Raw genomic sequence first — 17,761 nt, 5'->3', positions numbered from 1 at the left:
TTTCATGTAATTGGTTGTTTATTACACCAATTTGATTTATTGGTATATCTTCATATTTTTCCTCATTATAGTGAGCCTCTAAATTGTGTGCTTTGCGTAGACATCATATATAAGCTCATCACATACCCCATCAAATGTTGTACTAATAGATTCACTGTGATACATAATGGACATCGAGTGACGCCATCACATCCCTAATGTTTTTCTTGTCCCTGGCAGCAATCAGTCCATTTTAAGGTAAGTTTGTTCGTATAAATAAAGTTTATAAAATTAGAAAATGCACAACTTTTAAAAATTGAAGCTCCTAATGTACGATATGGATTTTTCTCCCTTCTAATGCGTCGTAATTAATATGTCCGTGTATAGTTGATTGCAATGAGTTGAACTAGATATGATTAATTATATGAAATAGTGTGGCATTTACATCATATTTCACCACAATCAAACAAATTTTGTGGTAAGATGCTTCACATTGAACCACAAAATCTAAAAAACCAGAAAGTCTGAAAAAACTCGAGTTTTATTGGTTTGGTTAGGTTTGGTTTATAGATATGAAAAACCGATAAAATTGATTTGCTTTTAAATGAAAAACCCGAACTAAACCGAGCTATGTACACCGACCTTGGTATATATGTATTTTTCCTCATGTGGATTTCTTCACTAGTCAAGATCATTTATTCTATTGGCTTTATGTTTGTGTGCATGTTTGTGTCCACTGCACAGGTAAAATTAATGTGCCGCGTGCATGCGTCTAATCTAACTTTTTCAGCATTGCCATAAATAAGTTCTGGAAATCTTTCAACTTGTTGGGTAAGGACCTGGTCAATAGGGTGGACAATATATAAGCCTTAAGGGACGAGGTTGCATAGTTCTAACGTCTGTATCAAATTAACATCTATCTCTCCAAGTGAGAAATATTTCCTTTCAAAAGATCTAGCTTGAAAGTTATGATTGGTCCTTAGAAGACTGAAGTTGATTCATGAAAAAAGTTACATGTCATTACCTCTGAAATACTTGTAACATAAACCTGAAAACCTCGCGTTTAGCTTCCATAATAATGTCTTTGCCAGCTCGGATTAGTGGATTATATATTATAAGTGAATGAATACATATTGTATTCTAATTAACATAATTATTGCATATCAGAAGATTTTACCAAATTGGAATAAACGTTGAATGCAGTTGAATTTCTGAAATATTATATCAAAAGATCTTAGCGGACCAAAAAAAGATTACATTACAGGAGAAAGCAATTCATCCCAACAACTGTTTGCGAACATATTCATTATGTTAAGACTTAGACGCAATGTGTTGAGTAATTGGTTAGAATTAGAAGCAACTCAAATCTTCTAATATCAAGCACCTGCTAAAAGGAAAACCTCTCTGGGTAAAAACTGCAAAATGCAAATCAAATACCTTCAATAAATTTACTAGCACATTACAAATGACTCGGATTACTTTTATGTACTTGCATATTGCAACTTTGCAAAAATATTAGCAATGACCGACTAACTCAAGTAGCTTGTATCGAATGCATTTGCAAATTCGTATAATCGATTTCCTACCCCTTTTCCCTGATTCTCCTATCGAAAAACCAAATCACTTCAAAAATTGACATACATGGGATGAGTTAAATCAAAAGAGTACAGGATTTCTAGAAGCCCCAAGCGCAAACTATGGCACAAAAACTTGCGAGCCTCTGGACCGAGCTCTCCATTTTGGCTTGGCACCATCAAATCAGACTTCACCGTAACCCTTTTTTGCGCTGGCTTTCTTTTTAGTCTTAGCTCGCTTTGCGGACAGCACTGCTGATGCACTCTTACCTTCAAGATTCTTTGTTAGCTTCACAATGCTTGCCATACCTTTTCGTGCTGCTGCCCGATGTTCAGGCCTCCGGCTCATCATCTTGCGGTCAAGAGGCCAGTAGGCATAGGGCTCAAGTTTGTCTTTCCTCTTCACATCACCACCCGCCTTCTTGCTAGCATACTCAGTTCCGGTGTAGGCCCATCCTGAATCAGATGTTTTCCTCCGTTTCACAGTTTTCTTTGAGCTCTCAGAAAAGCGACTTCCTGCTTTGCTCCTTACATCCAAGTCATCAGTAGGTGGCTTGACTCGTTTTTGCTTCTTATCTCCCTCATGAATAATCAAACGGCCTTCAGAGTCTATCTCTGCCTCATCGTCAGACTCAGGCTTCCGCTTGAGATTGCCAGATGCTCTAAGAGCTGACCTAGTCTTCTTCTGGTCAAGTAAGTCAAGCGGCTCATCATCTAATTGATCAAACAGATCTTCCTGCAAACTCTTGGCTGCTTTCCGTGTTTTCTTGGACCTGGAAATATGGCATACACCCACTCATCTTACACGTGAAATATAGTCTAAATGCATCATTAATTGCCTTTAAAAATCTACATTAACTTCCAACGTACTGTAAAGATGCTTTGGAGTCTTAATCCCACTCACCGTAATAAAGATGCTTTGGACTCTGATACTAATGTAGCCTTGCTCCTACGACCAGCAGTAGTTTTCGTGTCCATAGATTCTGCATCACTATTCTCAGATTCTCCATCATCAAACTCGGAAAAGATTTTTGTATGATTCCATCTGCTTAGCCTGTAAAAGGATGGAGAAGTTAATACCACAAGTATTAAAATAATACTTGACAAGATACCAAGGCATTGAAATGATAAGCTTCTTATCCATGCAAGACAGATGAGAGACCAAAGAGCCATTGTCCACCTTACTTAGGATAAATGTGAAGATTTTGATACTAATACTGGTAACAGTCAAAACAGAGGTAAACATTTTTTTCCTGAAAAATTAACTTGTTCCAACCCAACAAAGATACATAAAATACTCCAATATGTTTTAGTCGCTTCACCATGTGTCAATATTCTTGTGTGCATTGTTCTAACTTCAGTATGCAGGTATATGGAGGAAAGAGAACAACCTTGATGTTGTTGCTTTTGTCATACGAGATCTGCTTTCTTCAGAATTCGAGGCGAGGCTCCTATCTCTTCGCTCCTTTATCTGCTTTTTCATCAGAAGAATAAATAACTCACCTGGCATTTAATATCCCACAAGCATTTTCACGGGTTTTAGCCCAGTTCATAACTAACCTTTCTTATGTTGGTAAGGAGTTTCATGTGCTCTTCAGGCATCACCTCTTTTACAGCATCCAATCCACACTTCTTGATAAGCATTTCAATAAGCAGCTTAACCTATAAAACATAACATGCACCCAGCCGCCTTTCAATCAACAAGAGATCTTTATAACAGAAAAGAGATTACACAGACCAAAATTAGATAAGACCATTGAAGATGGACTAATTGCATACAGAACCATTGCATACAGAACCAAAACTAACTCAATCCACAGTTGTTTAGGATCTAGGAGAAAAGCAAAAACCTTGGCTTTGAAATGGTTCTTGGTATTATCTTGCCAACCAAGAAGGGCCTCTACCATGCTCCTTAAATGTGCTTGCAATCCCTCAGCCGGCGACTTTGTGACCAGTACCTTCAACAGCCCTAAATTAGCCTGCATTCAAGATAAGTTTCAGGTGACAAAGACTTCAGAAGATGGCAGTGAACTCTCGTTTTTGAAGATAAAGTCTTAATGCAGACACCTTAATTATTTCTTTGTTCCCTCTCTTAAGGAGAAGAAATGTTGATGGTAGGACACTGTAAGCAGCAGAAACAAGATCTGTAAATTCATAGGCCAGGCGAGCTAAGCCTTTAACCGCTGCACTGATCATATGAGGTGTTTCCCCAGCAAGACCCCCAGCAATCTGCAAGTGAAACGTGAAACGTCAAGGACAATGATGCTTATGTCAGACTGAAAGAGGCCAGTCCATTACGTAAATTCATCAAATCATTCCTTATCATACCATATTGAAAAGCTGCTGCAGGTTCTCCTTTCTGCCACTTCTTTCTTCATCTGCGTAAGCATGGCCAATCTTGACAAGAATCTCGTACGCTCGGTTCCTTGTTTTCTTGTTAGCCTTATATGAAATCCTCAAATAACTCAGCACATAATCAAATACTTATGCTGTAAACATTATAAACTGTCCTTCCGATTACGCAGCCAAGACTAGTTAATGGTGAGAAATTATTACGTTATGAACTCCTAAAAACTCATGGCAAAATGATCATGAAAGAAGAAAGTAACTGTTTTAGGAATGAACTTGACCTTTTTACTAAGTTACCCAATCATAAAGAGAAATCAAAAACCATTTGAGGCTATGAAAAAACAAAACAATCTTCACTCTGGTTTTGCTGTAATTCAAGGATAGAAACCATGACTATAAGAAAAATAAGTAGAAGAATGACGACAATTGGAAAATGCAAAGCTCAAGGAAAAGATAAAAATCAAGACCACGAATTTTGGAGTGAAATATCAGCAGAAGGAACAAGACTAACTGTAAATCGATGGAGGTAAAAGATGAGAAAACAAAAATGAGGATACAAGTGTAGTTTGTGCAATCATATTCCATCAGAATCCTACAAAGACTACTTAGCTCGTCGTAGTTCAGAATACCGTTTCACATGTAAAAACTAATTAACTTATAGCACGCGTAGGTTAGGGACTCTTAAAAGTTTGACGACATAAATAAAACCTAGAAAAAGAGAAGCAAAATTCATGATGATAACATTGATAATAGCTGGCAACTTGTTGCCACAGAAACTAGCAAAGGGCTCAAAACTGATAATAATACAGTACAAATCTTTAAAATATTAAATAATAAGAGATCACTCTTTTTCCTATTATTCTGCCATTATGCAAATGAAAATTAATTTATAATTATCTTGTCATTGTGTTAATAGCAGTACTCTTGGTTGAGAAATAGAATGTCAAGATATTGAACTGTGCACTTTCCATAGTCAAGGTCCCCAGAAAACGATTCATGAAAATTATCTCATGAGTCATGACAGTGCTTATTGCAGCACAAGGTTAGAGTTGCCGTAAGTTCCATTTAGCTAATCACCACTGCTTGGTACCACTTTAACAACTATGGGAGAAAATCATGAAGGATAACTGGGCAGATTAACAGCAATATAAATTCCTTTGGAAAAGAAATATTGGTCAACTCTAGAGTGGAACTCCTTCACAATTAATAAATATACCTCTTTGAGTGCAAGCAAAATTTCAGTCATAAAAGAAGTAATACTGTCCCGCCTCCTTTGTTCTGATTCATCCTGTAGAATGCAATAAACTATTAAAAGAGTTTGCAGAATTCGGTAAGAATTTGCATAAACTGAGGCATCTCAGCATTTATCCACAAGAGGATAACCCTCACCTTCATAACATGGACAATTAAAAAGTATAGGCAGTCAAGTCTGTAACGTTTGGCTGAAAAATGACATGCAGGTAGTGCTTCAATCATCAAATTAAGCAACTCTTCGGGCATACTTGAAATAAATTCATCATGGTCCTGTACAAGAAGTTGCAAAACTTATTAGCCACAAAATAAATGTGCCAAAATATAAAAAATTATCATAAAAGAGATGCTTTAACAGTGTAGTTCAGAATTCTAAGTTGCTCAGACTCGGGTGCGGGTGTCCGATACGGGTGCGGATCTAGAGGTCGGATCCAACGTGATCTAAATTTTAAGATTCAGGGATACGGATTCATGTATGGATACCGGTGCGGGGATTCGGCTAAAAAAAAAATTCAAATATCTGAAATTAGAATCATTAAACCTAAATTATGTGGAAAACTTGAGGAAGAAATATTGATCAATAGGAGAATCCCGGAAGGAGACAAAAGGAAAAAGAGTAACATAGAAATTTCAATATACAAGGTATTCCATTTTCTTCAATTCCACCTTAGTTTTTGTTTTGATTATAGAAATCATTGGATCTGTCCGGAATTTCTCCGTCAATTTTGGTCAAAGTATCCAAAATCGGTTGACCAGATCGGGTACGGATCCCACACCCATGTCATGTCGACACGGGTGCGGCACCGAAAGTTAAGAGCCCGAGCAACTTAGGTTCAGATTACTAGCTTCAGAACAAGGACAAGGACATAAATTATTTTCATGCAAAGTTCAATCTTGGAACATCATTCAATTGGGTGCCATCGAATGATATCCGCATTAACATGGAAGGCCTGCATCACCTTTCCTCTGAATATTTTGAAGCATGATAACGAAATTTCACAAAGCTTACTCAACTCACAAGTTATCTTATAGTTGTTCTAATTTTTTGGAAATCACCGTCCAGTGCTAGATAAATTAAAAAGAATTCTAAGAAGAAACTACAACAATAACTTTACATGATACTTGGTGACAACACTTACCTGAAGGATCATGGAGAGAACTTTATATGCCTTCTTCTGGATCAAGCCTTCCTCGTCCTGTGCCTCATATTAGTTATTAAACCTTCTATATCGAGAAGCTGAAAAGTGCAGAAGAAAACCTATAGCTGCTACCAACCTTTAAAGCACTCTTTAAAGCATCAAACAGCACACCAATTTCTTGAGCATTTAAACCAGGCAAGAATGAAACTGCCAGATCAAATAACTGCGCCCTAAATGATAGAAGCAAGAGTTATTGATGTTATTAACACAAAGGAAAAAGAACTTAACGGCAGAACTAATTAAACAAATGTGAATTGCTCATCTTACCTCTGTGAAGAAGAACTTTTACTGGATGAGTCGTCAATCTGCATTGAATAGGATTTTTTGTCCTCCTCTGCCTCCCCAACTTCTTGGGTCACCTTCAAAAGCTCCCGCATGGTTTTCGTAAATAGCCCTCTTACTACCCTTTTGTTTCCTTTGGATGGGTGGTTTCTTTTTACTTCCACTTTGTCAGCAATAGAGGCCAATACACCAATTGTTCTCTGTACTTAATACTTGGATTATCAAAAAATGAGCAAGCAAAATATTTTCCAACAATATTCCTAAAAAGTAAGTCAAATTTTCATATATCACGACTTCGGGAAAAAACAGTGGCCAATTCACCAATTATGATTCCTACAGGCACATGCGTCATCAACAAATTATGATTTCTGTAGGTACATTCATCAGCAAAAACACCAGACAGAAAATGGATATATCGCAAAAAAATGTTCAACACACAATCTCTTGGACTCCAATAACAGACTTTGTCAACAGCTGAAAAGAAACTGATCTACTATAAGATAGTGTTACTCTAAGGGGTCGTTTGGTAGATAGTCGAAATTATCCCGGGATTATAATCCCGGGACTAATTTATCCCATCTATTGGGATTATTTTATACCATCTAAAAGATGGTATAAAATAATCCCAGCATAAGTGGGATAAGAAGGTATAAGCTGGGATATCCCAGCACTAATTTTTGTACCATGTTTGGTACAAGGTATAAATTTATACCTTCTACCAAACATGGTATGGATAAATTTATACCTTCTACCAAACATGGTACAAAAATTAGTGCTGGGATATCCCAGCTTATACCTTCTACCAAACGACCCCTAATTGACAAATGTGACAAGACTATTACGGATCTCAGTTGAAAGACATGCAATGTGATGGATAACTAAAAGTGCAAACCTAAAAAATTAGACGAACAAGGACAAAGGTTAGGCAGAACCTTACAGAGCATTTTTTTCTTAAATCAAAAGCACCTACTACCTCCATAACAATAATGCGTTGATTTGGAGCAAAAGGATTGAATAGACCAATTCTCAGTCTAAACTTGGACACTGATTAGAACACTTTTTGTAAAAGGAAAAAAGATTAGGCCAACATAATGCTAATAATTTTTTAACGGTAAAATAATGTTAATAATAATATCAAGAAGAAGTTTATTATATACAAAGTTAACCTGAATATAGAACAATTCAGGCACTTGGGAAAAAGAGCATTCATGTGCTGAGTCTTGGTTTACTTAAAACACAATATAGTAGGTTGATGAAGCTTGATCGCAGTTTCCTTGGTTCAGCTCCATCACTTTTATAGGAAATACATAGAACAGTTAAGAGATGTGGCCTTTTGGAGCGATCGCTTGATAACATCTTTGGAGCAGAAAAGAAAAAAAGGAGTGTTTTCCTTTCATATTACGTATCACGTGGAAAAGCACTAAACACATATGTTCAGAGTGTCGAAATAGCTACAGGCACACAAACTATTATGAAAGACGTAATTCCAACGGCTTCTTTGGTTTCTCACATGCCACTGAGGGAATCTGTAGAATGTGCATTTTTTCATTTCTTTTTTCCTTTCCATTGTAGTGTTTCTCTAATGCATTTGTGACTGTGATCCAAAGATTCATATATCAATTAAAATACCCAAAAGAAATCCATACATCCTAGTAATTCCACATTGGGATATTAAACAAGGGCTGGTATCCTTTTTAAACTAACCTGCAAAAATCCACAAGTATCATTAGAGGATTGCAAGAAGACTTCACGGAGAACAGGCAGCAGTTCATGAGCAGAAACGCTCAACGCGTTCAAGTTATCATCTGCAACTTGCTGGTTGTAATGTGCAATGGCTCGTTCTCTGGGAACACTTATTCCAGTATCAGACAAATCCACTTCCCCTTTTAAAATGCTCTTGTTCTGCTGAATGAGGATCTCCAAACTGGAGCATATTATCCCACAAACATCAGGCTCTTCATGTATAGCTTTACAGAAAACCTTCTCTAGATCCTTGAAGCTTTCAGCAGTGTCCACAGGGTAATTGCAAAATGAAGGTAACAATGACCACAATGAGTACACGATTCCATCAATAGTTCTCGCTGAATATATCTTTCCCTTGCGGTCAAGCTGGCACAAAACATACAAATAAGCTCACCGTGTAAATAAAAGAGAGGTGGGGTAGATATAGAATCAGACATACCATTGCAGACCTCTGCTTCATAGCTCCAACCATCGACAAAATCGAGTTGGTAAAAAAACTCAAATGTGCACCAACAATGTTTTGCTTTAAAATTGGGAAAAGCCAGATATTGGACTCTGATAAATCTTGTGCGTCCAATTTAAGAGGAACAAGAGTTAGAAAAGATTCAGGTCCCATTGCACCAACAGCTGATCCAACACATTCGTGCAGCTGTTATCAACAAATCCTTAAATAATCAGCATATTCTATCAGATAAGAAAATGCTACAGCTAAACAGATACTCACAAAACATATCTCAAAGAACATTAACAAATTAAATAAAAAAGCAAGTCCACAAGGGAAAAGATCGCTAGCTAAGACAACAACAACAACAACATACCCAGTGGAATCCCACAATGTGGGGTCTGGGGAGGGTAAAGTGTACGCAAACCTTACCCCCACCTTGGAAGGTAGGGAGGTTGTTTCCGAAAGACCCTCGGCTCAAGAGAAAACAAGACAAAAAAGTCAGATAAGAACAAGCATATCAAAGCAATATGAAAATGGAGAAATAACAAAAGCGAGAAAGTCATGATAAAACAATCTGGAAAGACAAGACCCAACAAATATAAGCAGAAATCAAAGGGCAATAAATGATAGAGCAAAACTACGACTACTAGCACGAAAGAATTAAGTGAAACTACCTGCTAGCTTTCTATCCTAATCTGAGTCCTCCACAACCTCCTATCTAAGGTCATGTCCTCGGTAAGCTGAAACTGTGCCATATCCTGTCTAATCACCTCTTCCGAATACTTCTTTGGCCTACCTCTACCTCTCTGAAACCGTCCATAGCCAACATCTCACACCTCCGCACTGGGGCAGCTGTGTCTCTCCTATTCACATGCCCAAACCATCTCAGACTCACTTCCCGCATCTTGTCCTCCACCGATGCCACTCCCACCCTGTCCCGGATATCTTCATTTCTAATCCTATCTCTCCTAGTCCACCGCAGCATTCTCATTTCCGCGACTTTTATCTTCTGAACATGAGAGTTCTTAATTGACCAACACTCTACCTGTACAATAAAGACGGTCTAACCACCACTTTGTAGAACTTGACTTTAAGTTTTGGTGGCACTTTCTTGTCACACAGAACTCCGGAAGCGAGCCTCCATTTCATCCACCCTGCACCAATACGATGTGTGACATTATCGTCGATATCCCCATTTCCTTGTATATATAGACCCAAGATACTTGAAACTTCCTTTCTTTTGGATGACCTGGGTACCAAGCCTCACTTCCACGTCAGCCTCATGCTGTACGCCACTGAACCTGCACCCCAAGAGCTCTGTCTTGGTCCTACTCAACTTGAACACTTGAACACTTAAGACTCCAACGTCTGTCTCCAACCCTCCAGCTTAGCGTTAACTCCGTTGCGAGCCTCGTCAATCAAGACTATGTCATCTGCTAACAACATACACCATGGCACCTCACCTTGAATTTGTCGCGTCAATCCATCCATCACCAAGGAAAATAAAAACGGGCTAAGAGCTCTAAGTCTCCTCCTACTGTCCTTACCTTGGTCTTGGCTCCATCATACATGTCCTCGGTCGCTCTAATGTACGCTACAGGTACACCTTTAGCCTCCAAGCATCTCTATAGAACCTCTCTTAGCACTTTGTCATAAGCCTTTTCTAGCTCGATGAATACCATGTGCAAGCCCCTCTTCCGCTCCCTATACTGCTCCACCAATCTCCTAACAATATGAGATCCCCAGCTAAGAAGCAACCTATATTTCCACGGATAATGGTTAGGGACCCTGGTCAGTCTCGGCCAATATTTTTGAAGCGGGAGGTTATTTGAGTAACTAGCCAAGCAGGTCTCAGACTTATATATTTTCATGGTTCTTGTTTCCAACTGAATCCACTTTTAGGTGAGAAAGAAGATCCATATAAGGCAAGATCATACTTGTGTAGAATATCATACATACTCCATTACATGACTAATAAGATGCACAAGGTAAACATAGCCTCATTGGAGAATACGAGAGCCACTAATGTTTCAGAAACCAGCATTACTTTGAGCAATAAAGTGAAGCATGTTAGTCAATCATCCTTACTATGACACTTGTATGTTGTGTCAAACAGATGGATACAAATTCGTTGCATTGAATCACATTGTAGGAACTAGTGATGATATGGACAGTTCAAGAAGTCGAGCTGACCGCATTTGGAAATTGATGGTGTTGATGAAAGACAAAAGGTTAGGCACCCCAACTAAATGCACCATCTAAAAATCAAGAGCCATTATAAATAAGTGTTCAACAAAATCATTGATTATATCTGCAGGTATATATGATTTTTATAGCATATCTCACACTTAGGAATAAATATATCTCCTAACATAACAATCACCAGCAGGAGCCCGCTGATCCTTTCTTTGTCTGGCCTCAGCTACTCTTTTTTTAATTCTCAACTGTCTCTATTCTATATTTTTCCCAGTCAATTCTCAAGTTGGTACCGGAGCGGGATCTGTCCTGTTTTTGTTTCAGAGGGTCTTGCCATTTGGTAGAATAAAATATTATCTACACAGCATTGCTCCGAGATGTCTTCAAACGAAGACTGAAGTGCTACTCCATCCTTTTTCTCTACATCTTATGCTTTCAGGAATTTCCGTGCATACTTTACCAACATCTACTCAAATTTTCTTTTTCTTTTTTGTTTTTTGTTTAAGTCCAACAGCTACTGAAAATTACTTATCAGATTTTTTTTTAAAAAAAAAAAAACTACTTATCAAGTTCTATTATTTACTCATTTCGTGGGATCAAGTTGATCTAGATAGAAATCCATATGACCATATACTTAAATTTTTATTCATTTCCTTTCCTTTGTCCAAACAAATCTATTTAAAAAACCTGCAATGTCCTCTCATCATTGTGATAAATTTGATTTCTTATGCTGTTTAATCAAATATATTTAAATGCATGTAAAATATTAGCTCGTCTTTTTAATGAAAGAACATTACCTTGTTTTTACCGATCAGACAAATTTAATTTTTGGCCAATCTAATCATTTTGGTTTTGCTTAAACTGCATCTGCTATGCCAATTCAGTTTTAATTTTTCCTTTCTGATCCTAATTTCTAGATACATAATTTTATTTGTTCACTTGCAACCTTTAAAGTAGTAGGAACATAAAACATTGTTATCATTTTTGAGATCTCCATTAGATGCAAGGTTTGAGAGCAGTAACATTACTGTATTATTAATTGCAAAGACAAATTTGATCATTTATTCACATTGTCACTCAGATATCAAATAGGAAAAATGACTGAAACTGCTGCCTAAAAGGTCGAAATGCAAATAGCAGCAACATCTGAATAAATAGGTGAGCGGAAGAAAATAAAAAGAAGAAAAGAACTCTCCCACGATATCATGGTTAACCATGACAAAAGTCATTTCCATGATTAAGCAACCCCAAAAGCAAGGCTCACCTGTCTACGGTACGGAAAGTCTTCATCTGGCAGCTTTTGCATATCAGCCAAACTCTGAAGTGTTCCCTTTAGAAGGTGAGAAGAATAGCAACCTAAAAAGAAATCAATGGAAGGTACCACTTTGCATGTCATTCCCTGGTTGATGTTTTGGAAGAAAGCAACACGAAAATTAAATCTAGCTCCCTACATCACCAATTCCATTCAGTGATAGAGATAATATCTTCAAGATAAAAGTATATGCCTGTGTACATTACACACACACACACACACATATCAGGAAGCAGCTGAGCATATACATCACTTACTATTGGCATAATCAGTAGTAGAATACTAAAAAGGAAAGCAAGATCAACAATAAAGTACTCAGTTTTTTCAAAGTGAGTATAATTTTAGGAAGTCCAAATCCATAAACATTGTTTTGAATTAGTGTCAAAAACTATGTACTAATTTTAGGAAGCCCAAATCCATGAACATTGATTTGAATTAGTGTCAAAAACTATGTACACAAAATATTTTAGACCATTCAACAACCTGAAACTAACTATTGAGTTTTAGAACTTAAGATGACTATACATATTTTAAAGATAATAAACAGTGCAATCACCTAGCTTATCAAACATGGCGACCACTACTTGAAATGACATGTCCCAGACTGCTGCATAGTGATAGGTAAGCAAGCTCTCAATTGTGGCACAGATTTTCTCAATGATAGTTGGTCCAGATTTTCTCATATCAGTACTAGAATCGATTATGTTATCCACGCCCTGTTTGATCAAATTTTCATCAATGCATTCATGTATTAAGCTCTTGAGTGCCTCCAGTGTAGCCCTTATAGCTTCCTCGTGTTCAGAATCCAGTACATCTGAAAGGCCATAAAGTAAATAAGTAATAGTGAAACAACAACTACCAAAATCAGAATTGGACACAAAAAGAACTAAGCTGGTAGGTGCAGTGAAAGCCTTTTTCACCTTCTTTTTTTTTTTTTTTTGGCATGAAACAGATTGAATTCTTAACATTATTTTATTCAGAAGAATGTAATCTATGCAAGGTAAGAGAATAGGAAAAATACCCACCACTAAGGGAGTTGAACATCACAGGAAGCTTAACCACACACAATTGCCTGTTAATTGAATATACCCTTCTCATCCCAATGCCAAGCAAGCGAGCTGTGAATGTCAAAGTATCACCAGATGACTCATTTGCAGAAACCAAAGCAGCTAATGAACCCAAGAGGTCCAGAAGCACTTCTGGGGATATTTCTGCGGTTGGATGGATACAAAGAGCATTCAAACCATCTGTAATGCGCCTATTAACAAGTGGCTGACGCAATTCCAATAAGGATTTGAAATACTTCAAAGTGCTATTCAAGTACTTTGAAGACATAAAAGGAAGACAAAGTTTCAGAGCATCCAGCACGTGTAAGACTTCTTGTGCTCCTTTGGGTCTTTCAGAGGCATTTCCAGTTGTTCCTCCTGCAAGTAGAAGGGACCTTTCAAAGAGGTTTGTGATGGCTTCACTTGCAGGTGCCAATAGAGGAGCAAGCATAGGTGATGACTGAAAGTTTTGCAGGACATCGCGAAGACAATTATGTGACATCTTTCTCACCTATCCAATCAACCAACCCAAAACAGAAGAAAAGTCACTGAATGAGCTTGACCTTCCTAACTTTTTAGTCGAAGAAATACGTAAATGAAAAGAATAGCTAGAATATTATCCATAATATTATGAGCAAACGGATATCTTATTTGTGTCTTTGCAGGGGATTGGCGTCCATGTAAACTAAAAAAAAAAATTCCTTTATGTGTTTTGACCATTATATTTTCTCATTCCTTTGTTTTCTCATCAAACTCAACTTGGTAACAAAATAATCGCAAAGAAGGATCACAGCTGGGCATGGCTGTAGCCAATAACTTTTTGAAATAAACATTACCTTAATTGTTGACCCACAAAAAGATCATTCTGCTCGTACACACATCTTTCACGACACAAACCATATAACTTTGTTACCATCATAACTTGTTGAAATTGAAAAACTTTAAATTCTGTAAAACACGGGTCCTAGTCATCATATCACTATATAGGAAAAGTTCTAAACTTGTATATTATTTATAAAAGAAGTTCTAAGCTTGTACTAGCACAGTCTATTACTTAGTTAATAAAGCTATCTTGTGCCTTAAAAATCCTTTTAATATGGTGCTGCTTGCAAGATAAAAGATCCCAGCTCAACCTTTGCTCTAACAAGAAACACAGACTGAATAATATAAAGACTAACATTAGAAAATACCCTGAAAACCGCTCTTTAAACAGCCCTTTTTCATGTAATGAAAAGACTATTCCCCATCAGATTATCTCAAATCACCTTTCGGACATTTATAATTCCCATATTGTTAAAGATGTAGTACTTGATAGATTAACCAAAAGACACTACAATAATCAAATTTCTTATCAAAACTATTAAATAAACAAGGAAAGTAGTGACCTTTTGTCGATCATCCATTATATACCCAATAAACACACCATAGAGTTGAGCAACACCAGACCAGTTCCCTTTATCCCCCACAATTAACAAATGCATTACACACTTCAAGCACGAAACAACCCCTTCAACACCAATATTCTTCAATCCAAGAAGTTGAATCATAATATCTGACAAAAACCCATATTTATTCATCAAAATTCCTTTCTTTATTCTCGGAACAATGAGTGACAAAATCGCGGAAAGTGCATCAATAAGATGTGACGGGGGTCCTTCAGGGCCCACCGCAGTATATAATCGTTGGAGCGACAAGCAAGTCGGTCCGAAATACGCAATTGGTGTAAGAGGGAAGTTCTGGTCTCTTAACTCTTGTGATATTGTACCAATGGCGGTGCAAATGTGGACGTGGTGCTCGTTATTCGATTCGCTAAATTGCAATAATACGGTGTTGCAGAAGTCATCTGAGGTGTTTTCAGGTGAAGGGTGTTCCATTTCAATGCCTTCCATAGTGTGAGGGACCCTCCTGCACAACTCAACAATAAGTTTTTATGTTATTCTTTACTTGTAAAAACGCAAATTAGCATGGAAATTACCATAGGAAGCAAGCAAGAACATGCATTTAATTGTTTTTAATCACTAATACAGCATCTTAAACCAATTCACCAATAATTTATAATATTATATTAGTGAAATATTGATTCTTAATTAGAATAGCAATTACGATAGGAAGTAAGTACGAACATGTATTAAGTAGAAGTAAATACAGACTTACTAAAAATTTTGATTTACCAGACAAAAGAGAGTACCTTTTTGATTTCGTCCGAGGAGGAAGAGAACAGAGGACTATGCTGCAGAAAGAGGTGGAGCAGGAGGGTTTTGCCAAGATTTTAAGGAATTTGGGCTTCTAATTTGAACTACTTATGATGAATTTGGGCTTGACCTCACAAATGGACCCAAATACATTATCAAAATGTTTTGGCCAATTTGCACGATTGTCCTTATCCAAGGGTGGTCTTTAATTTTTGGCCTTTGCTCTTCGACCCCCGGCTCAGTAAAGAAAAAAAAATGGCAAGGCAGAGTTTCGTAGAAAAATTAGGCCTATAGAATTCCAGCACACTAAAATGAAAAAAAAGGCAAAATTTCGCAAGACAAACTTTTGCCATAAGGCAGAAGGCATAACTAAATTCTGCCTTATAAGGCAGACTTTTTTCGAAGTCTTGCCTTGTGAATTTTATTTTATTTTATTGAACAACGGGTTCTAACACAGAACCTCAGGGTATTTTCAGCCACTTTTTTAAGTGAATGGCAAAAAATAAAGACCAGCACCTTTGAAGGGAAATCCGTGAAAAAAAATGAAATCTCTTAGGGGAAAGAACGTCGCTGCCCCCTAAAAACAAAATAATTACCAGCCCGTACCCCTCTTACTTTCATGACTCAAATGCTCCCAAAATTATGCTACCAACATGATATATAAATATATTGAGGTCGTATCATGTTCATTTATACAAAAGACATATTTTTCTAAAAAAAAAAAAAACCTCTATGATACCATTAGCTTATATATATATATACTGTGATGGTATCGTGGAGGGCTGCTCGAGTCCTTCAATGAAACACTCCTCAATCTTCTATGATACCATCATGGTATATAAATATACTGAGACAATATCATGGAGGACTGCTTCAGTCCTTCTCTTAGTCCTCCATGATACCACCATGATATATAAATATACTGCGATGGTATCATGGAGGAAAGATTTTGGGCGAGGGGATTCGCATAAATATTTTCGGCCAGTTGGGTAAGAGGCAAAATTAGTTTAGAAGGGGACATGAGCGGCTAAATATTTTACATTTTAGGAGTATTTGTATTGCTTTCCCAATGTTTTATCCTTACCTAGTTATCTATATCTATGCGAATTTTGTGAAATATCCATGCATTCCAAACACATTATACAAAGAACCTATTTTAAGAATATTACGTAAAATACCTTTATCGAAAAAAGTATTATAGAATATCTAGCAAGTATTTATGTTGTATATCTTCGACATATACAAATCACAGTTTGTATATCTTAGTGATATACCATAGCATTGCAACAATATATTATAATTGTATACAATATACTATGATAGTATACCCCGATTGCATACTGTAATCTCAGTAAAGCTATATTATCAGTGGTTAATCGAATTTTGTAGTGATTTTTTTAAAACTCGTCGCTTTTTAAAAATATTTGCTACACTTTTTTACGATTATTCTCAATTTAGAATTCTTTAACTTCAAGCCTGGATCTATATTCTATAATGATGAGAGAAATTTTAGTGAATGTACATATTAAGAAACTTAAAAAGTAAGTAGTTGATGATTTACATTTGGGGTGAAAATTTGAGTCTAATTGGGAAGTGTTACTCTTGTAAGAAAGAGCTGAAGCTAGAATATTCTCATGAAATTAAAGGGGGGGAGGGGGGGCCGGGGGGGGGGGGACACGACAAAAAAAGTTAAATTAAAACGATGCATAGAAGTAGAATTATGGAGAAAAATAACCTGACTCCTTTAAAGTGGATAGAGAATATGTAAATTTAGTCAGTAGAAAGTTAATTTGAAGGGCGGGAGGACATGACATGGGTAATTGACGTAAATGGATAAGAATGGGTAAATAATTATACTGATGCAGGCACTTGTTAAATCCTCCCCATTATAAAAAAAAAATGTGAAGTTGTCACGATCCAAATCTGAAACCTAAGCCATGATAGAACACCCAATGAGCCACAACATATTAGATGAACCCTCTAGTTAAATCATACGAATAACGAAAAATAAAAGAAGAATTAACTACTATTAAAGTTATCTCAAATAATAGGTCAGCAGCTGGATCCCCCGCTTACTACACTTGCAAAGATACAATAATTGTGAGTCTAAAAGAGCCAGTAAGATTATCAATGCACTCTCCTGGCCTACCTATAGGGAAATTCTTTAAAGATCATTGGTAACGTATACATGTA

General features: G+C 36.8%; 1 protein-coding gene and 1 long non-coding RNA gene across 3 annotated transcripts; one reads left to right on the top strand and one right to left on the bottom strand.

The window, feature by feature from the left end:
- The first annotated feature begins 1,219 nt into the window (after positions 1-1,219).
- On the top strand, positions 1,220-1,644 carry LOC132037193 (uncharacterized). The gene is made up of 2 exons (XR_009409794.1): positions 1,220-1,310; positions 1,374-1,644. It is a non-coding gene; the product is annotated as an uncharacterized LOC132037193 (long non-coding RNA).
- Positions 1,389-15,650, bottom strand: LOC132037192 (uncharacterized). 2 transcript variants are annotated; one of them, XM_059427666.1, is made up of 19 exons: positions 15,565-15,650; positions 14,762-15,281; positions 13,356-13,887; positions 12,887-13,144; positions 12,283-12,374; positions 8,817-9,026; positions 8,339-8,743; positions 6,620-6,834; positions 6,429-6,522; positions 6,293-6,349; positions 5,292-5,426; positions 5,119-5,190; positions 3,882-3,995; positions 3,621-3,782; positions 3,404-3,532; positions 3,114-3,215; positions 2,945-3,024; positions 2,458-2,607; positions 1,389-2,326 (listed from the first exon to the last, which is right to left on the bottom strand). In XM_059427666.1, exons 2-19 carry the CDS (start codon positions 15,263-15,265, stop codon positions 1,738-1,740), a joined length of 3,900 nt encoding a protein of 1,299 aa, XP_059283649.1. In that variant the 5' UTR covers positions 15,266-15,281; positions 15,565-15,650; the 3' UTR covers positions 1,389-1,737. The 2 variants fall into 2 exon arrangements, with proteins under 2 accessions (XP_059283649.1, XP_059283650.1); XM_059427667.1 differs by having other exon boundaries at positions 14,762-15,266; positions 15,562-15,641.
- Between the last annotated feature and the right edge of the window lie 2,111 nt (positions 15,651-17,761).

Source organism: Lycium ferocissimum, chromosome 11, assembly GCF_029784015.1.
Source record: "Lycium ferocissimum isolate CSIRO_LF1 chromosome 11, AGI_CSIRO_Lferr_CH_V1, whole genome shotgun sequence".
Classification (NCBI taxonomy): Eukaryota; Viridiplantae; Streptophyta; class Magnoliopsida; order Solanales; family Solanaceae; genus Lycium; species Lycium ferocissimum.
The sequence above is the reverse complement of the archived record's forward strand: the minus strand, read 5'-3'. Positions and strand labels throughout refer to the sequence as shown.

Bases quoted from the DNA above. Each gene is read 5' to 3' on its own strand.
- LOC132037192 (XM_059427666.1), bottom strand. From the start codon at position 15,265: ATGGAAGGCATTGAAATGGAACACCCTTCACCTGAAAACACCTCAGAT. The intron at 12,375-12,886 runs GTGATTGCACTG...ATTTCTTTTTAG, and splicing joins CGCCATGTTTGATAAGCTAG to GTTGCTATTCTTCTCACCTT. The intron at 6,835-8,338 runs GTTAGTTTAAAA...TATTAAGTACAG, and splicing joins ATACTTGTGGATTTTTGCAG to AGAACAATTGGTGTATTGGC.